This window comes from Cavia porcellus, unplaced genomic scaffold (genome assembly GCF_034190915.1).
Source record: "Cavia porcellus strain 051 isolate PalLab524CR breed Dunkin Hartley unplaced genomic scaffold, mCavPor4.1 scaffold_16, whole genome shotgun sequence".
Lineage (NCBI taxonomy): Eukaryota > Metazoa > Chordata > Mammalia > Rodentia > Caviidae > Cavia > Cavia porcellus.
In genome coordinates, this window is record NW_026947499.1 from 39232594 (window position 1) to 39257603 (window position 25010).

The following is a 25010-nucleotide window of genomic DNA, read 5'->3' on the forward strand; positions in this document are numbered from 1 at the left end:
GGGCTTCTCAGCTTCCCGACATGCGCGGCGGCATGGCGGCCAGACCCGGAAGTTCCGGGCGGAGTTTGTGCTGCTACTGAGTCGAGTAGCTTGCACAGAAACCGGACAGATGGCTACGACCCGCCCAGTGCTGTGCCTCTTTGATGTGGATGGGACCCTGACGGCCCCGCGGCAGGTAAGCAGCGCTCATCAGACCTCTGACTGCTAGTGCGGAACCCTGCTCCTCGCGTAACGGGCTCCCGACGATCCGTAGTTGTCTCCAAGGGACGACTAAAGACCATCTATCTCCCCCTGCCGTGGGCTCAATCCTCATTTTAGGGGATTGAGAAGGAAGGTCTAACTAGCTCTTTGTGACCTCGGGATACTCAAAAGATACAAAAGCCAAAGAGATTTGCGACGAAGAAAGTCTTAAAATGCAGGGGTTTGGAAAATGCAGGTCTAGACTTAACCTCAAGCCCAGGTGACAGATGAACCTGGATTAGAACGTCACCTCAAGCCTTTTCACCGGCTACGTGACCTCTTTAGTTCTGTCCTGTGAGCTCTGCCACGTAGCATGATGTTAAAAACATAGGTTTGTAGGTGAAACAGACCAGCTGGAGGTGTCTGACCTTCACCTCTTGACAGCGCTGTGACCTTGAGCAAGTCAGTTAACCTCTGAGCCTCCTCAGCTATAGCTTGCAATGGGGTCGTTATCTATTCCATATGATGTTTTTGGTTGGTTGGTTGTTTTCAGACCGGGCTTCCCTATGCAGTTTAGGCTGGCCTTAAATTCACTGTGTAGCTCAGGCTGGCTTCAAACTCAAGGCGATCCTCTTGCCTCAGCCTCCCAAGTGCTGGGATTACAGGCATGGTAACCACACCCAGCACCATGTGGTGTTTTTGAGAAATAATGAAATCATGTGAGTTCATGAAAGCGTCTTACAGGGATTAGACCTCAGACATTAGCCATCTCCACCAGCCCCTGCGGTGGATTGCAGTTATGGCAGGAGGCCTAGATCATTACAGACTGCTTGCTGAGAGCATTCTTGGACCCTGGGAAACTTGCTTCCCATTCCCAGATTCTGCTGCTAGAATCACTGTTAAATTTAAATTAAGATCAGCCTTAGGTTGAGGCTTTGTCTGCCCTGTTGCACAAACTGGTCACTAAATCCCATGTAAACCTGCGATTGGTCCCAAATGGCCTTGCAGACCTCCACTTCTACCCCATCCTCTTTAGTGTTTGATGAGGTGTGCTCTGAAAATCCATGTCTAATGTGTGTGACCTTAGATGTATGGTTTTACGTTTCAGAGACACAGATTTGATCACATTCAACTGCAAGTTCGTGACTCAGATCAACACACATTTGGGTTGTTAAGAGTTCATAGGGGTCTAGGGCTGGGATCCACAGTTTTACTTTTGTAATGGGCCACGTAGTAAATAGTTTCATGTTTTGCAAACCATATGGTCTGCAGTCACCAACTTCAGTGCAAACACAGGCAGAGATGATATGTAAACACAGTGACTGTGTTCCAATAAAACTTGATTTACAAGCGAACAGCTGCTCAATTTGTGGCCCCAGGTTGTAATGGTCTAAGGTTTACATTTCTAATCTCTTTTACACAATGTTGGATGCACTTCAGTCTTCTTTCATCTTTCATCCCATGAAGGATAGTTGACCATTTTAAACATATGGAAACTGAGACCCACTGAAGTTCTGCCTTCTCAGTTTCATACAAGTCCCTGGGTTTCAGAGAGTGTTATTTATCAAGTTTACCGCGCTGAGACGGAAGCTGTTCTGAGTGTGAGGTACACTGTTCAGAAGAGTGTGTCTTCCCAGAAAGAATCCCAGTGTACATTCATAAAATGCAAAATAACAAGCCATATGACTAGAATGTATTTACTGAAGCATGATATTCCTTGCTATAGTTTTAACACTCAAAAAAATAAAATCTAGCTGAGTGTGGTGACACACACAAGTAATCCAAGCGCTCAGGAGGCTGAGGCAGGAGGGTCACCATGAGTTCAACGACAACATGGGTTTCATAGTGAGTTCAAGTGCAGCCTGAACTACATAGCAAGACCCTGTCTCAAAAAATAAGTAAAGAAAATTATAAAAAGGAATTTTCATGTAGGCCGGGTACAATAGGTAAAAGTATTTTAGCAGCAGATCTATTGATCATAATCTTTCCCTCTTTGATGTGTACAATCTAAAAGAGAATTAATTCATCTTTTATGGCAGTTGCTGAAACAGGGTATAAGCCAGGCAGGTTAAATCTAATCACCATAGACTTTAGAGATTTGCAGATTTTACCATTTCAGTAGAAGCTTGTGCTACATGCTTTCCTAAAAATACCACTTCATCTAAAGTCACTTGAGACTTAGAACAAGTTTCCAAATAGAAAGCGGTATAAACCTACATGAATCCTTTTCTAGTTTTGCATCATGAAAATTTCAAACACAAATCATTGAAAACAGTACAGAGGAACTAGACATGAGATGCATGCCTGTGATCTCAGCACTTGAGAGGCTGAGGGAGGAGGATTGCCATGATTTTGAGGCCAACCTGAACTATGATGTGAGACCCTGTCTCAAAAAAATCAAGAAAGAAAAGAAGAAAAAAATACTTTGCTGTGGTTACAACATATGAGTCCTGTTTCCTTCAAGAAGTATTTGCTGCTACTTGGAAGCAAATGGTTTTTAACAAATCATTCTCATTGCAAAACATCGTGATGGCTGACCACAATATCATTAATTCATCAGTGTGGATAAAAATTAGATAAAATAAATTGTACCCTTGAGCTTCTGTTCAAAGATGGAAGTGTTGCTGCTGTTTATGGTTAGTATTTTGGAGATTTCTTCCATAATTCCTCCCATTCTGAGCAGACAGTGTGGGGACTTGAGTACAAGTTTTCACAGTTCCCACTGACTCATAGAAGCACTAGGGCAGTTCTGCATTTTGTCTAATAGGTCAGTATTCTTCAAGAGATGGAAAAGATTGAAATCTATTATAAGTCCCTCTGTACACTTGTATTAATCATACGCATATTACTCTAAAAAAATTGTTTGTATACTGAGGTGAAGTTCAATGGGTTTTGGTGGGTTTTGAAACGATAACTATCCAACTAAGGTTGCTAAAAGTGGGCTGGGCTATGCCAGGCATGATGGTACACACCTGTAATCCCAGCACTCAGGAAGCTGAGTCACTGTAAGTTTGAGATCAGCCTGGGCTACATCAGCAAGTTCAAGGCCAGCATGCACTGTATAGCAAGACCCTATCACAACAAAAGGGTGGGGGAGTTGGGCTGTAGTTCAGTGGTAGAGCTCTTGTTTATCCTGGAAAAAACCCTGAGTTCAGTCCCTGATACACACACACACATACAGACACTATGAATAATAAGTTATTAAAAATTCATCGAGATTTGTTTTACTGTATGGGTATCTTTCTGTCCTGGTGTATAATTCATTTCGAATTAATACACAGGGGCACAGTTTATAGACAGGAACTTTTCTTTTAGGAGAGACTAAAAAAAAAAAAAACCTAATGATGTTATTCTCTTCCTTTGGTTTTCAAGTTTAGAGTTCTTGTTGATATGGTGATCAGGGTGGCAGTGTGGAAGAACCTCAGGCCTCACATGTTAAGAACACACACTGTAGCTGGACGTGGTGGCTCACGCCTATAATCCCAGCACTCAGGAGGCTAAGGCAGGAGGATCGTTGGGAGTTCGAGACCAGCCTTGACTACAAAGTGAGCTCAAGGCCAGCCTGAACTGCATAGAGACCCTGTTTCAAAAAGACAAAAAAAAAAAAAAAAGAAAGAAAGAACACACACTGTACACTGAGCTGCATTCCTAGCCATACTTTGTTTTATATGATTATAATAAATCAATTCTGAATTTACTCTTTAATTTCTTTTGTTTGTTTGTTTTTAAGTAAACAAAGCCATAAATGGAATAAGTAACATTTGAAAGGAATAAACTGAATCTGTCTGTGGGATGGAAATATCACTACAATATGGTAATTTAAAAAAAAAGCAAGTCACCACATAGAGCATAAAATAGAATAATTTTATTGATGTTCATGTACCTAATTGTATCTGTTCATATTGATGTGTGTATAGATTTATGAGAGAATAGCAGAACAGTACACTGTAACTGTTATTAAATTGTTTATATGTTTAAATTTGGCAAAAATGGCTGGACGTGGTGGCTCACGCCTGTTATCCCAGCACTCAGGAGGCTGAGGCAGAGGATCGTTGGGAGTTTGAGACCAGCCTGGGCTACAAAGGGAGCTCAAGGCCAGCCTGAACTGCATAGCCAGACCCTGTCTCAAAAAGAAAAAAAAAAAAAAGTTAAAAAAAATAAATTTGGCAAAAATAAGTAAAATTCAATAAGTTCCTTCTAGTAAAAAAGTTCAGTACTGAAAATTACAGGGGGCTGGGGATTTAGCTCAGTGGCATAAACACCTGCCTTGCAAGCAGGCGGTCGTGAGTTCGATCCCTGGTACCGATAAAAATGAAAAAGACAAAAAAAAAAAGAAAATTACAACTAAAATACTTGAAAAATTATCTATAGACCTGATAACAGAACTAACATGTATAAAAATAAACACTACAGCAAACGTACAAGTAAATGAATACAAGAGCTGTATATTGCAGTTTCAGGTGGTGATTATTTTGTGATTCATGACTCATCTGTTTTCCTTGAAATGTAGAAAATTACCAAAGAAATGGATGACTTTCTACAAAAATTGAAGCAGAAGATCAAAATTGGAGTGGTAGGCGGCTCAGACTTGGAGAAAGTACAGGAACAACTGGGAAATGATGGTAACTCTACATTGCTAGTTACATTTTGGTCAAAGATTAACTTCTGCTGGGGGTACTGGGACCTGTAACGGAGGGTCCTCAGCATCCCAAACCTTCTTCTCTTGGTGGTAACATTTTCTCTGCCTCTACATTTGCTTTGCATTTATTCCTGAAAATAAAGCTTTCAGATTGTTGGTGGAACACTTTACACTGATTCATGAATCAATTCACCTAGATAACAGTGTCTACTTCTTTGTACATAGAATTTTTGTTTTGTTTTTTGGGCTGTTGTTGTTTTGGGGGGGTTTTTTTGGTACCAGGGATTGAACTCACAACCTCATGCTCACCAGGCAGGCGCTTATGCCACTGAGCTAAATCCTCGGCCCTTGTACACAGAATTTTTTGCCTCAATTAGCTGCTCATCCTACTCTCCTGCTCCCACCTCCTGACCTTCCTCCTTACCACAGTGCAGATTACCCTCCAGATCTAAGTGCCTGCCCACTGCTGCTGTCCTAACCCGGTGTTCCCCACCAGGCTCCAGGCTCCATCCCTCCCCAGCCACAGTCTCTAGCAGGGGACCAGAGAAACTGGAGTCTTACTGGCTTCTTTCCTGAAGAGTATGGGTCAGTAAGTCTACAGGACCTGGGAATTATATTTTAGCAAGTACTCCAAAAAGATTGTGGTGCACAGCCCTCCTAAAGTAATGCTCTAATTTTTCAGAACTGGTTCTATGTTTGCCTTAAAGACTAGGACTCTGTGGTTTCTCATCTCTATGATCTCAGGGCCTTTGTGGTACAGGACCTGTTAGAAATGGTGGAGGAATGGATTAATGAATTCTTTTTTTTACCCCCATTGACCCCAGAGTCCTCACATCTTGAAACCAACTCTGCTAAAACAAGGTTTCTCAACCTTGTCATTCTTGATATTTGGGACCAGATAGTTCTGGTACAGGGGCCCTGTGCATTGTAGGATATTTAACAAAACCCCTGACCTTTACTCATTAGATTCCCACAGAGTGTGTACACACACACACACACACACACGCACACAGTTTTGGTAACTAAAAATGTCTCCAGCTCTTGTCCGACATCCCCTGTTAGGAATTCTCTGGTTTTTCTTGTCTTACATATATAGTAGGGATTGAACCGAGGGTCTTCACATTGAGCTCCATCCTCAGCTCACTTTTTATTTTAAGATCGTCTCACTAAGTCATTAAGTTGTTTAAGTGGGACTTGAACTTGTGATCCTCCTGCCTCAACCTCCTGTAGTGCTGAGATAAGGTGAGTACCACCACACCTGACAGGAACTCTTATGTGTCTTGTTTGTTTGTTTTATTTTTGGGGACAGAATTTCACTATGTCGTGCAGGCTGGATTTGTACTTGCTTTGTAGCCCAGACAGGCCTGGAAGTCACAATAGCCCTCTGCCCCATCCTCCTGAGTGCCGCCATACTCTGTATATATGGCATATCTCATAGTGCAGTTCTATAGTGCTCTATAGTGGGTCATCATTACCTCAAGAGCAATGTATACCATCCCTTTAGAACACTCTGTTCCATTTACACTTAGTTCTCCTTGTAGGTGCTCTGTTCAGAAATGTTATAAATGACATAGTGGACACACTAAGTGCCAGAAATATGTCACTTGATCTTGATGCCCTTCCTGCCTCTGGGGTAGTGTATTTGATACACACTCAGAGAGGTGTCATGTTGGCGAAGGACTGTGTGTGTTCCCGCTCACGAGCTAGAGAGAGTTGAGTCTGAGGGCCCCACCGAGTACACGGTGGAGTGGTCAAGGGGCACTGGCCCCAGGAATCTGAATTTTGACAAGTGCCTAAAGTTTGAGAATTAAGCTTATGTGATGGCCTCCAAATCTGACTGATTATAAGAATCACCTAAAAAGCTTTTTAAAAACACATACTTAGCATTTCCTCTGGCAATTCTAATTTAGACAACTTGGGAGTAGAGCATGAAAATGAACATTTCAAGGGCTAGGAATATAGCTCAGTGGTACAAGTGCCTGCTTAGCCAGTGCAAAGTCCTGAGTTGGATTCCTAATATAGAAAAAAAAATCAAACTTGCACTCATCGCCCTGGTGCTCCTTGCTCATGACAAGGTTTGGAAGCCCTAATGGGCCAGCATCTCCCTCCAGCAGCCTCAGGCTAACCAGCTGAAGGCAGGGGCACGGGGCGGCCCATCCCCAAGTTTTCAGTCTCTTGCCTGCTTGTTAGCCTTTAAATTGACAACCAGAGAGCTATTTTTTCTAAGGTATTTTACCCCCTCCTTCCACTCTGTTAAGATGAGATTATCTTTCATGCTGTTTACTAAAAAGTTTAGCAATTTTTTTGAAAGTGAGTGCTAACCAAGAAAAAAAAGCATATTTTGATTTATTACATTCTAAATTTTCTTTTGTTTTGGTTTTAGTGGTGCAGAAATATAACTATGTGTTTCCAGAAAATGGCTTGGTAGCATTTAAGGATGGGAAACTCTTATGTAAACAGGTACGTTGTTACGTATGGGAACTATTGTTTACTACTATTAAAATACTTAAAGCTGGGCATGGTGGCTCATACCCATAATCCCAGCACACAGGAGGCTGGGGCAGGAGGATCACTGTGAGTTTGAGGCCACCATGGGCTACATAGTTACTTCAAGGCCAGCCTGAACTACATATCAAGACCTTGTGTCAAAAACCCAAATAAAATAAAGTAGAACATTTAAAAATGTGTTTGACATTGAGTACTGCTGGGTGGGCACATTGCAAAGCTGAGAAACAAGTCAGAATAAATCTTTATTCTGTATTCTTTAGTAAGACTTGAGGCTTTTTCCTCCCAATCAGATTTTCTTGGTATATTTTAGGTAGACATAATGACCACACTCACTGTAGAAGATTTGTACCTGTACAGGATTCAGTTTGTTTCTTTTTTTTTTTTTGCATTCCCTTACCCTCCCTTCATCCCCTCCTCCTTTCCCCGTTTACAAAAGCTTTATTTCCATCTTTTCCCTTCTTTTCTCTCTTTTTTTTTCTTTTCCTTTCTTTCCTTCCCCTCTCCCCCTTTCCTTGTTCCTCTCCCCATCTGAACATTTTCTTCATATTTCACCATACCTGTCACACATTTTGGTCCTTATTTACACTTTCAGTTTCTCACACCAAAGATTTGAGTCTTGAGCCATGTGACTGTTAGATACTGCAGTTTAGTAACTCAATCTTTATATAGAAGGATACCTAAATCTAACATTGCTGTTGCAGTAGCAGGCAGCGAGGCTGGCTGCTGCACTGTACACATCTTGAGGTGGTCCTGTGTAGCTTTTAGTAGTGTAGGATCGTCCTGTTCACATGTAAGAGGAAGCGAAGGCAGAACAAAGGTGTTTTCTATGGACCTTCCAGGAAGTTTTTGAAAGATAATGAATACAAAACTTGAGTCATGAAGCAAAAAAGACTTCTGACTAAAGCCTTCCTGGTGTGCCTTGTGCTTTCAGCCTGAGCAGAAGGGGAGGACATAAAACAGCAGTGGGACACCAGCCTAGGACTTTGTAGCAATAGTGGCTCAGGAATTGGGTTTGTTATGCAGTTGTTTTGAAGATACCTCTTGGTAAATAAGTAACTATAGTTTGTTTGTTTGTTTGTTTAATCTAGAGTATTCAAGGTCACCTGGGTGAGGCCCTAATTCAAGATTTAATCAACTACTGTCTAAGCTACATTGCAAAAATTAAACTCCCGAAGAAAAGGTAGGTTTGCTCTTAGCACAGGATCTCTGGTAAAATATAAGTCATGTCATTTGGTGGGTTAATACTCATGGATGTGCAAAGCCCAGCACTTAAGGAGGCATAACTGGAAATGATCTATAAAGCCAACAGTGTAGGAATAATACGTGAGAGACGGCATAGCCACATGAGGTGAAAAGTATACACCTTCAGAGGCTGTCAGTGAGCAGAAATGATGCCCAGGAAACAGCATAAAAGAGCAACAGAAACTCCACATTTGAAATTTTTTAATTGAAGACTCCAATCCAGATCCCGCACAATGTGAAATCTTAAATAAAATCCAAATTAATTGCTGTCATTTAAAAATGAGTGCATGGGCTTGGTGGCACATACCTATCACCCCAACACTTGGGAGGCTGAGGATTGCTGTGTGAGGCCAACCCAGGGTATATAGTGAGACCTTATCTCAGAAAATAAAAAGGAGTCTGATTTCTCTTTTCAGAACATCTGCCTTTGTGGCTTCTGTTGGCACTTGTGAGGACCTGGCTAACTGGTCTTGCTATGACATGGCAGCCCCTGTCCCCACCCTGCCCCTAACCGACTCTCAGCACTTACTCCAGCCTTTCGAAGCCCACACCGTACTTTCTGACCCCTGCAGACATTTGAGCAGGGCATCTGCCTCTGCTTTGGATACTGTTACCTTCTCAGTCGGCTTCTAAGACTTAGGTACCTTGTCAGGCCTACGTTTAGAAAGATTAGCAGGGAACAGACTCATAGGCTAACAGCTGTTACTTGGTGATGAGAGGTTGAGGTTTCTTGACATTTATTTTCTTCCCGGTTGTCAGTAGTTACTAGGTGACACCTTTGGGCAACTAGGAGACAAACATCTTGGTAGTTGGATTTAGGATATGCTTCACTCAGGCTGCTCCAGGCTGTGAGAGTGCTTAGCTGCCGCCTTCCAGGGAGCTGCTCCAGTGGGCCTGCAGAGCTTCCCTGTGCTGGGGTGGGTGTGGGTAGTATTTGCAGTTGTGTGATGGGTGTGAGAAGGTTCTTGATCCTATTCTGTTTGTTTATATATGGTCGAAATTCCACATAGTGAAAAGTTAAATTACACATGGATTCCAGTCTACTCCAGCATTACTCTGGGCAAAGCATTAATGGAGGATTTTGTTGTTTCTGTTTTTAAAAAGACTAATGATGGGGATGTAGCTCAGCAGCATTAGTGCCTGCCTGGCAAGTACAAGGTCCTAAGTTTGATCTCTGGAACAAAAAAAAAAGGTTATAATGCTGCCTTCAAAGACTTTTAGTCTGGTGAAAGAGACAGATGTGTATCGATGCAATTATAGAATAGTATAAGATACTTGGAAGCCAAATGTGGTGGCACATACCTATAATCTCAGCCACTCAGGAGACTGAGGCAGGAGGATTATTGTAAGTTGGAAATCAGCCTGGGCTACAAAGTGAGCTCAAGGCCAGCCTGAACTGCAAAGCGAGACCCTTATCTCAAAAAGACAAAAAGACAAAAAAAAAAAAAAGATAGAAAAACTTGATGAACTAACTGAGATTCAAATTTATCCATGTTTTGCACAGATATTAACCATGTGCTCTCCCCGACGTCAGGCAAAAGCTCTAAAATCTCAAATAGGAGTCTTGAAAATGACCCTAATCCCTGTTTTTCAGAAGATAGACATCCATGGTTTTGGAGTACGTAGTATGCCCTTGGATTGGGGGAAATAACTGGACTCTGTTTCTGATAGTGTAGGACTGGGAGCCTAGAGTCACCCCTGGGAATGGTCAGCAGTCCCCATAGTGCCTTAGTGGGCATGCAGATGTTGTAAAGGACAGAATTAAATGGACATTGGGTCTTTGGAAAACTCTATTAGGTCCTTGTGTTTGTATGTTATCTGTTACTTTACTCGGTGAGCACAGCAGGGTGGGATCCAGCTGCCAGAGTTCTCCACTTAAACCTTACTTGAAGAATATTCAGTTGCTTCCCAATTTCCAAAGTAACTATACATAAACTGGTACCGTTTGATCTTCACCAAACCTTTCAGAGGTCGCCAGGCAGTACCACTGGTCTTTTCCTGAACATGAGTGCCCAAGAGGCAGACAGCCTGTTAAGAGGCTGTCTTTGACGTGATACCTGACATGTGGCCACCAGTGACTTATATCGGCAGGTAGCTGGAGTTCAGGATTGCATAATTAAAACAGTGGGCAGAGATCAGAGAAACTACTCCAGTAGTTTGTAGGCACCACTGTGGAGAGTTTGTAAAGTGCATAGTTTGTCACAAAATGGTGGAATTTCATTTTTAAAAATGAATGTATAACTTACAGGTTTTGTCAGTTTTAGAAACTTCTGAGACTGAAACGGGAAACATGGTAGGAAAATGTTTTTTGACACCTTATTCAAAGTGACTAAGGTAGTATCAGGCTGATCTCCTTTTCTGTGATCATCCAGACCTTTGGGAACAACCTGCCACTGGGTAAATCGAGCTCCTCAGCTTTGAGGGTTCTTGGGTGATTCTCACAACCTTTCAGTGTAGCTTTGCTTAATAAAGGTGGTCTGTGTAAGGAGCTCACTAGTAAAATAAGTATATAAGAAATCTGTTTTCAAACTCCTAAAGGAACAAGAGATTGCATCTGTAATGCTGGTGGTCATTTTCATAACTCTTTATAACTATAAAATCTTCCAGCAGCAGCACTGCCCAGTGTAAGCATAATGTGAACCACAAATGTGTTTTTAAATTTCCTGTAGCCACAGAAAGGAATGGGTGAAATTAATTTTTTAGTAATTTATCTTTAATCTCGTATATCCAAAATATAATTTTACCAAATAGTGTGAAATGTATTGACAATAATTACATTCATTACACGTCTCAGTATGTCACGGATCATGTCTCCGTATCTCTGGACGTAGCCACATTTCAAGGCTGTGTGATCCTGTGTTCAGGGTTACTTTACAGCACAGCTAAGAAGCGTAGATCATGCCCCTACACACACACTGTTGAGAATTATTCACACTTTTAGCCTGTTTACCTGCCCATAATGTTGCCCAGACATGTGAGGTGTTTCAGGGGCCCTCTGTCACCTTTTTCTCCCCAGGGGCACTTTCATTGAGTTCCGAAATGGGATGCTGAATGTGTCCCCTGTTGGACGAAGCTGCAGCCAAGAGGAACGCATTGAGTTCTACGAACTTGATAAAGTGAGTCCTTCTCAACTGTCCTTGGGAAATGGCTGGGTTTGTGAAAATAATATGCAACATGCAGCTTTGCAAGCAGAATTTCACATGTTCCTTCTATACTGTAATACAATGGCAACTGCTGTCTTTTTGTTTTTCTCAGAAAGAAAACATAAGACAAAAATTCGTAGCAGATCTGCAGAAGGAATTTGCAGGGAAAGGCCTCACATTTTCCATAGGTATGCTATATCCAGCTGTGTTCCAGACTTTCTGCTTGTCTCCCAGCAGCTGGTCGAGAGCCCCTACGCTGCTGAGGTTGGACTCTGCTCAGTGTTCGGTAAACAGGCAGCGAATGTGAGTGATGCAGTCTGTATGGGGAGCTAGTTACTTTCTTCTGCATAATCAGCACTGTGCAGGATTTGCCTACCAGCCAGGAAATGGCTTCCCAACTGTTGTGTCTGTTTTTTCGTTTTTGTTTTTGTTTTTTTTCCCCCAGTACTGGGGACTGAACGTAGGGCCTCTGGCATGCTAGGCAAGTTCTCTGCCACTGAACTACACTGCCCTTCCCTTTTTAATTTTTTCTTTTTTAATCTCAAGATAGGATCTTTCTCAGTTGCCCAAAGTAGGGTCAACCTTGCATTCCTTCTGCTTCTGGCTCCTGAGTAGCTGGCACCTTACTCAGTCTCTGTTTCCGCACCCTTATTCAGCAGAATTCTTGCTGCCTGCCATTTGTCTTCTTGGTTAAAAGAAGAGCTTCTTGATGCTTGAAGAGTGAGAATTTATCCTTAAACCTTGGGGCAAAAGAGAAGCACTGTAGTAAATTCCAGAAGAATCAGAATGTGGACCTTGAGGATGAGTTAGAATAATAGGGCACATCTGAAATCCCAGCGCCCAGGAAACTGAGGCAGGGATATCACCACAAGTTCAAGGACACAGTGAGTCCCAGAAATAATAATGACACAGCAAGGAGCCATAGGAGTCAGTTGGGTTGCTTTTACGGAGAAACAAACCAAGCTCCAGAAAAGATGAAGAAACTTGTCCACATCACAAAGGCATGGCCAGTGTGTAACATGTCTAGCAGAGTTCTTCTAGCAACGTGGATGTCCCAGTTCTGGCGTATGGTAAAATATGCCTGTCAGTTGCTTTAGACAAACTCATTTCTTCTGTCTGTTGCAGCGAATCTTTACTTAAAGCCTTCTTGTTGAACTAGCTTTAATAAATGCATGGGCTATAGGAGGTGAACTTACAAAGGAATTATGTGTAATGAATATAAGAACAGGATAGTTTTATGTGTTGTTGAACTGTGACATGAACATCTTTCTTGCAAACCTTTGAAAGAATTTTTGTTGCCCATGAAAGCTGTATTTCCTGCAAGATGAGCTGGACACAGCCTGCTTGCAGTCACTTCATACAGAATGTGTTGAAGCACAAGACAAGTACAGCTGACCAAATGAAGTGGGTACCAGGTTTATTTATAAGCCTGCTTCACTTAAACCCATTTGCTTTACAGATCTCTGATATGTAACTGCATTTCTTACTATGAATTGGCATCCTCTTCAATTTTAGACCCAGGTGAAATAATGTTGGGGAAACAACATAATGTAGAATTAATTTCCAAGGCCAGCCACAGTGGTGCACATTTGTAATCCCAGCAAATTAGAAGGCTGAGGCAGGAGGATTGCTTCAGGTTTGGGGCCAGCCTGGATCACAAAGTGAATTCGAGGTCAGCCTGAACTGCATAGCAAGACCCTGTCTTTAAAAAAAAAAAAAATTCTAGAACCTGCCCCTAAAGTAGCATAAGTAGCAAACGAGGGTATAAAAATCTAACCCTGGACAGTGTAGTTACTGGCAAAGAATAAACTAAATTTTCTTCAGTGATACATCTTTGCATGTGTGTGCAATTCCTTGGCTAGAACCCAGCATCTCACACATGCCAGGCAAGCTTTCTCAGCGAGTATACTTCCATCCCTCATGAGCCTGTTTGTCACCCTTAGCTTTTGTGTATATTCTTCCCTGCCTGGCAGGAGGCCAGATCAGCTTTGATGTCTTTCCTGATGGATGGGACAAGAGATACTGCCTGCGACATGTGGAAAATGACGGTTACAAGACCATTTACTTCTTTGGAGACAAAACTATGCCAGTAAGTAAGACGATATTTTTGCAGCTTCATTATTCGATTCAGGCTTGAAAGGGGTAAAAGCAGCATTTGAGCTGCTTTCCCTGCACACACCCACCAGCCCTACTCAGGCTGGGGGATGGCTTCTGCCCTGGAAAAGGGTGTGAGAAATCGTCCCTCCCTCTAAGCTCAGACACCTGGTGCCCAGTGGAGGCCAGGATCGGGCTGCGTGTTAATTGATCCTTTTGAGTTCGGCTTTTGAATTAAACATGGCCCACTTCAGTGCCTGCCAGAGCGCTGGCCTCTGGTGGTGGTGTCTGATGCTCTCCATTTCAAAGCCCTCTGTCTTGTTTAGATATCCACTCCACCCCACCCCTACCCCAAGGCTTTCACTGTAAGTTGAGCACTGGAAGTCCTAGGGGATGGGATGATAAGGACTCTCCAGAGAAGGCATTGGGGATAGTTAAGAGATAGAGTGAGTCCTGAAGATCAGACACAGAGAGTCTGGGAGCTGTTGGGGTGAAGGAATGTCAAAAATCCCAAGTCCAACATGCAGTCTAAGTTGGACTGAGCATAGCCCGTGGGAATACCCAGGGCCAGCAGAACAGATGCCTGGAAGCAGATTCCCCAGAGCCACAGTGGCAGCAGAGTGGGACTGTCCCTGGATAGGCAGATTCTGCTGCCCGAAACGTGAGCCTCAGCACCAGCTCCTTGCTGCCCATTCTTGGGCTTGGCATCTCTGTGAACTGAATCCCTTCAAATGCTCTGCTTCCCTTGTGCGTGACCCCTGGGGTACCTGCTCCCTTACCATCAAGGGCTCCAGGTCAGACTGGGGACAACCCACAGCCAGCAGGCGCAGTGTAAATGCCACAGGTACAGAATCCTTCATCCCTCTGGTCACTGGTCCACGCCAGAAACTTGCTCCTTTTCTGAGGCCCACCCTGTGACATTCTGCCTTCCAGCAAGGCCCCCAGAGTGAAGGGGACTCGGGACTGTCAGTGCACTTCTTGCTTTCAGAATGATACAAACCTGTCAGCTTTTTGCTTTACATTGCTTTATTGAGGTATAATTGATATATGAAAGCTGTACATATAAGTGCAGTTTTGATGAGTTTGGACAGCTTCATGCCTTTTGGTTTGGGGTGGCTAGTAATGATGTTTCTAGAACACTTAATATGAGATTAAGCCTCTCAACAAGATTTTAAGTGGCTACTATAATATTAACCATAGTCACCATAAACTTGATTCAGTGGAACATGATTCAACTGATCTAAATGAAACTGTACACACTGGACAGCTCTTCCCCCCTCCTCTGCATCCCCCGTTCTCTTCTCCTATGAGTTGGAATCATGCAGTATTTTTCCTTCTGTAACTGGTTGATACCACTTTGTATAATGTCCTTTGGGTTAATCCGTGTTGTGTAAATGACAGGATTTCCCTGTGGCTGTGGCTGCATAAAGCTCCATTTTATAAATGTACAGTTTCTGTATTTATCCTTGGTCCTTGTCTTGGCCATTAGGAATAATGCTACCATAAACACGGAAGTGTAGGTGTATCTGTAAAACATCCTGAGTTCATGCTTTTGGCTGTATACCTAGTAACCAATAGGACTAGGAGCTGTAAGGGGCCGGGAAAATAGCTCAGCAGCACAGCATCTGCTTGGCAAGTGCAAGGTCATGAGTTCAATTTCTGGTGCAAAAAAAAGAAAAAGAAAAATAGGACCTGTAAACCTGAAAGAAAACAGGGGAAAGACATTGGTCTTCATAGTGATTTCTTAGATCTGCCCCCAAGAGCACGTACAACAAAACCAAAATAAGCAAGTAGAATTACATTGAGCTGAACACGTGCTGCATGGCAGCAGAAGCAGTTGAGTGAAACGGCAGCCATGCAATGGAGAAAATAGATGAAAGCCACATGCCTCTTAAAAGGCCAGTATCCAAAACATGTAAGAACTCCTGGGCTGGGGATTTAGCTCAACGGCATAAGCGCCTCCCTTGCATGCGCATGGTCATTTCTCCAAAGAAGACATACACATGGCCCACAGGTATATCAAAAAAGGGGTCAATGGCCCTAATCATCAGGGAAATAAAAGTCCAACCCACAATGAGATGCCACCTTGTATTTGCTAGGGTGGCTACCAAAGAAAGAAGCCCAAAAGATAAGTGTTGGCAAGAGAGAGGAGAAACTGGCACACCCTTTTACTCATAAGAATGTTAAATGGCACAGCCAAGATGGAAAACGATGGAGGTTCCTAAAGAAATTTAAAATAGGCCAGTGTGGTGGCACCTACCTGTAACGCCAGCACTCAGAGCCTGAAGTATGGGGATGCTGTCTCACAAAGACAAAAGTAAGGGGCCAGGGATATAGCTCAGCAGCACAAGTGCCTGCCTGGCAAGTGCCAGGCCATGAGTTCAAGCCCCGGTACTAAATAAATAAATAAATAAATTGCATATTTTTCATTAAGTTTTATAAGGCAATATAACAGGAAATTCAAAAGCGACAGTTTTATCAAATTTATTTAATATAAGAATCGACTGGTTGAAATGACACTGCCCTGGTGATGCTCAGGATAGTCAGTATGTAACAAATCATTAAGTGGTTAAGGCACCCAGGCTAGATTTCAACTTGTTACCCTCTTACTGTTGGGCCCCCAAGTATTTTGGGTCACAGGTATGTGCTGTACCTGACTCGAAAACAAGATCTTTAATGATTGTGTGAAATTCTTTCATTTTAGCATAACTTGTTTACAAGAGGTAATAAGAGGTTTTTACTGTTATAACTAATTCATCAGTATACACCCTTGCATCAGCCTTTCATCAGGTTTCCTAGAAATGGGATGAGCAATTCTGCCATCTACACCTTGAAATCACATACGGTTCTTGGAAGTTTTGGTTTAGAACAGTCCCAACAGCTAACTTTCGTCTTTCATAGTAGATGATTGATGTTTCTAAAGCTTGTTATGGTTCATGTTGAAATATATGGGTTTTTTGCTAACTTCCAGAAACACAGCACCTGAGCTTGTGTTGTAAAAAGCCATTTCCCTGGGCTGGAGATTCAGCTCCTTGGTACGAGCACCTGCTTGGCAAGTACAAGGTCATGAGTTCGATCCCCAGTACGGAAAAAAAAAAAAAAAGCCGTTTCCCTACCAAGCACTGAAGTCTGTGAAGCTGGCACACAGCCCAGAAAGCAGAGTAAGGAAGCAAAGCTGTGGCCCTCACCTTTCCAAGTATGTGTTAGTCCCAGAGGCCCTGCATGGCCACAACCACCTGTGATTGTTTATTTTTTATTTTTTTGTCTTTTGGAGACAGGGTCTCACTATGCAGTTGAGGCTGGCCTTGAGCTCACTTTGTAGCCCAGGCTGGTCTTGAACTTGCAACAGTCCTCCTGCCTCAGCCTCCCAAGTGCTGGGATTACAGACACGTGCCACCACACCTGACTGTACATGTAGTTCTTAAGACTTGGCTCTAAATTCAGCAGAAGGGCCCTGGATCAGGCCAGCAGGGTGAGGGATGGTGAGAGCAGAGAGATACCCTGCCTGCCCTGCATGGCTTTCTGGGGCCACAAGCTAAATCTGCATCCCTCAGCCACTCTGACTTCTCAGGCCAGGGAGCCTCTGCTTGTGCAGTGCTGCATATAAAGAGTGCCTGGCTTTAAGGCAGTTACAGCATGAAAGCATTCTGATGTTTCTTAAACGTGAGCAGCTGGTGTGCCTTTCAGTACTGCCAGGTGGGGGATCAGCTCAGTACCCTCAGGTGTGTGGGACAGCGTGCAGAGGACCTTGGGCTGGAACAGGACTGGCCATGGACAGGGCGGTCTGTCTGTGGTGGGATGCCAGAGAGGTGGGAAGAGCTGATGGGGATGCGTCTCTGGGGTTTTGTAGGTGAACAAAGCAAAGTGCAGAACAATATGTCATAAAGGGAGTCTTAAAGTTTAAAAAACTTCTACAGCAAGTACCACATGAGAGAGAGGGGCAGAAGGGAGACAACACCAAGGTGTTAACTGCCATTAAATGGCATGGCATTTCACTCTCCCCTCGTTCTCCTGGAAACAGCTGTCTGCTTTAATACGGGTTCCAGGGTATCTGTCAGTATAAGGCAAGGGCCAGTGGGCTGTAAACCACCAACACCAGATGTGACTGCATTTGCCACCACTGTGACCACATCCAGCCAGTGTCTCACTGAGAGCCTTGGTGTGCTCAGCTCTCCTTTTAAAGGAGCTGTATGAGGATGGAGCAAGGTCCTAGGAGAAGAAGGGGGTAGTCTAGGCTAGTTCAGGCATATCTTTCTTAGTGGGGACCTACTCACAGCCAGCTCTGCTTCACTTCACATTGTAGGAAGGTTGCTAAAAGGCTCGCCATGGCTGAGATTGTCTGAAAGGCTGGGGGCCTGCCAAGTGTTCCTGGAAATGGGCTCCATTACTAGGGAGCATCTTCATACACACACAGGATAATAATTAGTGAGCACTGTCCTGTTCTTAGCTGTCCTTTGTATGGAGCTGGTCTTTGCCATCCTGGACTGAGTCCCTGTGCCTGCCATCTGCAGCTCTTCCAGCCTTGGAGAGCCAAGAAGTGCACGAAATAAGTTCTCTGGACAGATCTTTCTTTACTGCCAAGCATTTGTGTCTGGGGCAGAATTCTGGTGGCAGGTGTAGATCAGCTTGCTTTGGAAAGCCTGTCACTCCCAGAGGGGCCCCCTGGACTAATGGCTGATCCTGTCTGCTTCCTGAACTGGCTGGAGGTGGAACCAGATTAGAGGGTCTCACATCAGCTCAGAGATGTTTCCCTGGCTCCCGTGTGGGTGTGTGCCACACTCTGCAGACATTCTCTGGAGTCCCCACCAGCCTGCCTTCCTCCTGAGCAGCACAGCCCGTGGCCTGTTGCTCCTGAGGACAGTTCTGAAGAGTGAGTGTTGATTGCCTCCATCTGCACTGCAGCTCTTCTATTCAGGGAGGCACAGACTCTGGGTCTGTGGAGTGTGGCTCTCCTTGGCAACTCCTGGATATAGTACCATACCACAGCTGGCACACAGCTTGGTCTCACAGCCTGCAGAGATGAGATGAAATGGCATGAGAGGCTGTGCTTCCAGCTGTCCTCAGATCCACGGTTCCCCTCAAGGACCCCAGCCTGATAGCCAGGCATGTTCCATCACCACCATGCTTGCTTTCCTCCAGCTTTGAAGCCACTGGGACTCATGCTGGTTGTGCTTTGGAATTGCCAATCACACTCAAGATATGACCCTGGACCTCTGTTCTTCCCACAAAGGCCCTAGTGACTTTCTATAACCAGGGAAAGCAGCTGTTCTAGGCACTTCTGGGACTAGCCCTTGTCTGTTGGCCTCTGCACCTATAATACCTAGAATCTGGATAAATTTATCATAGAGCCAAAATACTGCATGAACAGTAAGAGTCTGGACTATAACCTACAGGGATCTGTTTATGCTGAAGGTAGATGCTCGCATAGCAAGTACACACTGGCTTTTCAGTGGGATCAGGGCACAGGCTGTGGGTAGCCCCAATACTCCCTTCCTTCCTTGGGCCTGCACCAGAGGATGACCAGGTTCACCACTACACTGTTTAGTTCAGTGACAGCCCCTACAGAGCAGGGCAGGGTGGGGAACAGGTTTGAACAGTGAATACTGCCTCCTGTTTGCTCAGATCTTGGGCCTTTAGGTATTTAAATATTAAAAGGCTGAGTTCACAGAGCAGAGGCCCCTGCTGTGGACCTGCCACAGGAGTATGTCTGTTCATTCACCCTGCTCTTCTTCCCTCCTCTTGATCTTCTCTGGGAATAGGGTTTTGTTCTTAGAGCTGGCAGGTGAGTGCACTTTCACTGCTGGAATCCAGGAACCTTGGGTGCATATGCCAATCCAGCATTTGAAATTTCCAGTTCCCTGACACCTTACTCTAGAGGGCAGTCCTGTCACCAGCTCAGGGCTTGGCCCTACTTCTGCTGACCACAAACCTATGCAAGTTTGTAAGGCTCCGAATAGCCCTGGAAGGAGTTCTGCATGCTGTCCCTCAGCTGGGGAGGTAGGAAGGCCTGAGCTTGTCGGTGTTTGGGAAGCAGGTGGCCCTCACATAGCAAGGACAACTGAGGAGGGACCCCATGTTACCCACCCAGCATGGTGGGGGCTCTTGTTTTCCTTTTGACTAAGCCAGCCAGCTTTTTAAATTGACTGCGAGTCTCATGGGTGTAGAAGCCCACCCTCACGTTCCATTGTTGCCTCCTGTGCCCTGTCACTTGTGGAGACTTGTGTTAAGGTAGGCGTCTGTTGGGCAACATCTGTGCCCACATGACTATTGTAATCCAAATACTGTATATTGTAATCCCTTTTCCTGTCCACCTCACAATCCAGAAAATTATATCTGTAATCCCATAGAAACATTGGAATGTCAGTGAGTCAATTCCAATCTCCCACTTCCAGTGCAACCCACAGTGAAAGTAAAGATGCCCAGACAAAGTCAACATTATGGACAGCCAAGGGGTCCTAAACCCAGTGCACATGAGGCTATGTAGATAAAGGTCTTGATGCAAGGCCTTTCCCAGAATTTTTATTATCTTGTAAGAAGGGAGTGGTTTAAGGATGAGTGACAGTGAGGATGGCGGGAATTACATCAGCAAGGTGGGCTGAGCTAGCCGGGCGAAAAGCAAGCACTTCTGCAATATGCAGGGAGAAAGACACACAGGAGGACCATCTGCATAACTCAGTGGGGATAGCATATGAATGAATTTAGGAGGCTGCTGCTTCAGTTTCTGATCCGTAAACTTTCATACCCTGAGAAGTCATAACCTCTTATTTTGAGGCTCATACCCAGTTGACATTACTGGAGCTATCTGGCTCCACCATTCCACTGTGTTTAACCATTTTACAGAGAATACAATGTGAGGAGACAGGAAATTGTCAGCTGGTCTTAAGAGTTACTTAGCAGTACCTCAGCTAACCTATGCATTGCTTAGAGCCTATTGAAGATAGAAGGAAACAGCATAGCCCGCTCTGTACCTGTCAGTGTGTGGAAATAAGACACATTTAACTGATGCTGAAGCAGTTCTGCATTCAAGGAGAGGTGTCCCTGTTGTCTTCTACTATAGTGACATTTTCTCATGGCAACTGTCATAGCCAGTGTACAACCTTCTCTTCCCAGGTAATGGCTCTCTCCCTCTCCCCATGACTCGCTGCAGGAGCTTTGTGACTACTCTCTCAGATCCTACCGTTGGGGCCTCAGCTCCTTCAGTTCTCCAGAGAGATCTGTGTCATGCAGTCCAGTTTTGTTGCATCACTTCCTGTAAAATCCCGAGTCCTTTACTGAGGTCTCTGTGGTCGTCTGAAACCCACCTGCTTCCTCCCTCTTCAGTGTCTGCTGGGGTTCACTCTTGGCTTTGGCTGACCGTTGGGGGCCATCCTCTCCTTCTTTCAGGTCTGCTCAGAAGCCCTCAATAGGCTCCTGACCCCCCTCTCTTCCCATCCTCTCCCTTGACCACAAAGCTTTAAACCTCTGTTAAGTTTGTGGCCAGTCTTCCTGGTCCCCAGGCAGCCCTGATGCCTGTTGTGTGCACCAGTCTGGCTCCAGCTTCTGAATCCACACCTAGTGGGTAGTGCTGCTCCCCAAAGGTTGGTTAATTCCTGGGTACTCCTTCCTCCAAAGTCAGGGTGGGACATGGAGGGAGTGTGTCCTGGACAGATGCTTGGTGCTGAAGCATCCATATTTTGCCTTGCCTTTATTAGCCTCTCTGATTTTTACTCATCATGCTGTTCCTAAGAGAAATGTGATTTTATTCCCATAGACCTGGTTTCACATATATGGGAGACATGCCACAAAACTCAGGACCATATCAACAACCCAAAGCCCCTGACTATACAGAAGCTCACCCCACATTTCTGGCCCCACCCAGTGCTCCCGGTCCCTGAATGCACCCCTCTGAAGTCTTAAGGGGAGGCTCTTGAGGGGTGGTTTGTTCTTATAAACAGGATGACTGGTAATTTTCAGTGCCAGTTCATCCTTTAAACGGATGTGAGGTTCTCCAAATAATTATAGCTTTCTCCCTTTTGGCCTCATGTTTTGAGCTTTATGAAAAAAGTTCACTTGTCCTATGCTCTTTAATTGCATCATAAATTAATAGTTTTTTCTAGCTTTAGAGTTGAATTACATATTCAGTTTCACGAGGAAAGTTTGGGAAATGCCATGACAAGAAAAGCAGAGGCTTTCTTGCATGGCTTGGGATTGGAGCAGCAACAGCCTGCTCTGAGACCCTGTAGCCTGTGCAGCTGGGTCAGGGGCACTCAGCTTAGTTCCTGGACACCTACCAACCCCAGCATACTCAGGTCTAACCAGACACCTAGGCATGGCCTTTGCAGACAGCCTTTTTATCTGGGTGTAGTGGTGCAGGCCTGTAATTGCCATTTGGGAGGCTGAAGCAGAAGGATGGCTGTGAGTTCAAGGCCAGCCTGAATTACAGAGCAGAACCCTGTCTCAAGAAGCAAAAGTAGCCTTTTAGAGGCTTCAGGGTCTTATGTTTCCCAGGAGATAAATCATCCCTTCCTGAGCCCCTAGAAACACTCAAGGTGACACAGTGGCTGCAAATGCTTAGAAAGCTGTGGAGCAGGTGCTCTGATCACTTCCAGGGCCCTGCCTGGTGCACTTACTGACATCAACACAGTGCCAAAAGTGTAAGGGTGAACCATCATCTCCCTCCAGAGGTGTGCACTGCCCACAGCTGCACCCCTAGTCACTGTTGGACCAGGGTGCAGCCCAGCCCACCCCACCCATTCCAACTCACCCAGCAGCCCAGACACTAGCCAGGTGGGGCCATTTTTAAACTTAATCAAACCCAGGTAAATTGAACTCTGTCACACTAGCACGTCTCAGTGCCTGTGGCTGCAGCCTTGTCCCAGTGCTCGGCCCACCGGTGCTCCTCATGACTTGAGAGGTTTGGGTGTGGCTAAAAAAAATTACTGGCTTTGAAAGTTCTGTCACTCCCTGTGCTTGTTTTTTTATAGAAAAATAATTCTTAGACATCTTCATGAGAGCATGATTTCTTTCATTAGCATAATTACATGTTCCCAGTTTAACTGCAGTTCAAGAGGAGGTTAAAGTGCTTTCCCAAGAATAGCTGCACTCATTGGTGCCCCCCTCCGCCCCGCCCTGGAAACAGGCACCTGAAGAAATTCTCCCTGCCCTGGAAGACCTCAAGTTCCTGGGCCTCAGCAGGCCTAGCCCAGAGCAGAGTGGAGCTTCTACATTTGTGCTTTGTGTCTCTGTAGGGTGGCAATGACTATGAGATCTTCACAGATCCTCGAACTGTGGGCTACACCGTGACAGCACCCGAGGACACACGCAGGATTTGTGAAGAGCTCTTCGCTTAATACAGAAGAGGAAGGGTCCTGGCCAGCAAGCCTGAAAGGTCACTGGGGCAGAGCCAGAGCCCCTGACATACATGCACACTACAGGCACCTCTACCCCCAAGCTGACTCTGCACTGTCCAGTCACGCACAGTCTGGACGCCAGCCTCTCAGACAGGGAATCACCCCACCACCACCACCACCAGCGGCCTGGCCTTCTACCTCCATTGCCAAAGCATCCAGAAGGAAGAAAAGCCTTGTCAAGAATGCCTGGGCTGGAGGAGTACCCATCTATGATGCAAGAGGCTCTAGGTTCAAAAGAAAAAAGACAAATCAGTGCAGGTGTGGTGCACGTGTATGATCCCAGCACACTTGAGGCCGAGGCAGAAACTGTAAGTTGGAGATGAGCCTCAGCTACAAAGTGAGCTCAAGGCCACCCTGAACTATGTAGTGAGAGCCTGCCTCAAAAAAGCAAAACAAATGTTTCAGGAGTAGCAAGAAGACTTTGTCCTGTAGCCCCCAGTCTGAGTTCTGCCTGATATCTGCACTGGGATTACACGTGACTTTTTTGAAACTGCCCAGTCATTCCAGAACAATACAGAACAGATGTGCCTGGGCCTCTCTGTGAGTCTTGTGAAAATTTAACAGTGGTTAATGTCCAGCTCTCTGTGTTGTCAGCACCAAAAGGGAATCTGATGACAAAGAAGAGCCGCCATCCTCAGTCACTTGCTCCCGGTATTAAACGCTATTCCACCCCCAGCCCAAGTCTGAATGGAGGCTGGGATCATGAGCATGGGTGGTATTAGGCCAAATGACTGGGTAGTGTTTCCCTGTTTGTGAGCCATAGACCTCAGGTTGGCCTGCCTGACAGGTGGCTGACCAAGTGACAACTGACCCTATGGAGTTGCACCTTGGCTGCCCTGGAAGTCAGGGCAGCTCTACAGTCACCACAGTGAACAGCCTGGTTTCTTTCCTATAGCCAGCCACCAATCCTGGAGGACACAAGACCCATCACCCTTTCCCACGGAAGCTGGATGGGAGGGTAGGAGTCACCAGGAGCACTGAGGCAATGGTTTAAGAGCAGCACCTGCACACTGGGCTGTCCGCACTGTCCAGGTGCTAGTCCAGACCTGGATTTCAGGAGTGAGAGCTCCCACTGCCCTCTACCTCCCCCCTGTCCTTTTCAGGGACCTGGCTGGGAGATTCCTGAGAACGGTTCATGGGACACTGCAGTAACTAAAAACAATGGCACTCACAACCCCTCCAACAGGTTGGTGCTGGGGCTTAGGGACCACCAGGTACTCCCCACAGATGAGCTTGCCAGCCCCTGCCACTCAGCTGTTCAACCTCAATGAGGAGTTCAGCATCAATGAGGCATAAGCCTGAAGTAACCCACACCTGCCCCCTCACCCTCTTGTGGGTCTTGGGATTTCCTAGAGCTGGCCACTCTGTGGCCTTTATCTCGTATGCTGGTTGAGTTTTGCAAATGGTACTGTAACAGATGAAGTCCGGTACATTAAAGCAACTTTGATTGCTCCTTCTGATGACTTTCCCTCTGTCAAGTGGGCGATGAAAGTAGCAGCAGTTCTATCTTCTCACTCTGGAAGGAAACCACCCAATGCTGAGAGCTGCTCTCTCCGGTGTTTCTGACGGGTGTTGTATGTGGCTTTCCACGTCCCAGATACACCCTCCTCCACTGTGTCTTTGCAGCGGAGGACCCCCCCACCCCAAGATCAGGTTCACAGCCCCCTAGTTCCTTGTACGTGGGGGCAGCCCATCACAATTTTCTTGGCCTCCACCTTTTCACTTGGGCTGGACTTCGGGCTCTGCCCTACTTCCTGACCCTCTAGTCTTCATGTCCCAGTCCCATGCTCCCAGGGGCTTCCTGCAAGGCCTCCT

General features: G+C 45.2%; 1 protein-coding gene across 1 annotated transcript; it reads left to right on the forward strand.

Moving 5' to 3' along the window:
• On the forward strand, positions 1 to 24652 carry Pmm2 (phosphomannomutase 2). Its single transcript, XM_003477744.5, has 8 exons — positions 1 to 175; positions 4691 to 4802; positions 7203 to 7279; positions 8416 to 8507; positions 11586 to 11685; positions 11825 to 11900; positions 13686 to 13801; positions 23034 to 24652. Exons 1-8 carry the CDS (start codon positions 110 to 112, stop codon positions 23133 to 23135), a joined length of 741 nt encoding a protein of 246 aa, XP_003477792.1. The 5' UTR covers positions 1 to 109; the 3' UTR covers positions 23136 to 24652.
• Positions 24653 to 25010: the final 358 nt, after the last annotated feature.

What these genes read in the sequence shown, in the direction of transcription:
- Pmm2 (XM_003477744.5), top strand. Translation starts at nt 110, where the DNA reads ATGGCTACGACCCGCCCAGTGCTGTGCCTCTTTGATGTGGATGGGACC. An exon ending in ATTAAACTCCCGAAGAAAAG is followed by an intron (nt 8,508 to 11,585) that starts GTAGGTTTGCTC and finishes TTTTCTCCCCAG; the next exon opens with GGGCACTTTCATTGAGTTCC. An exon ending in AGGCCTCACATTTTCCATAG is followed by an intron (nt 11,901 to 13,685) that starts GTATGCTATATC and finishes CCTGCCTGGCAG; the next exon opens with GAGGCCAGATCAGCTTTGAT.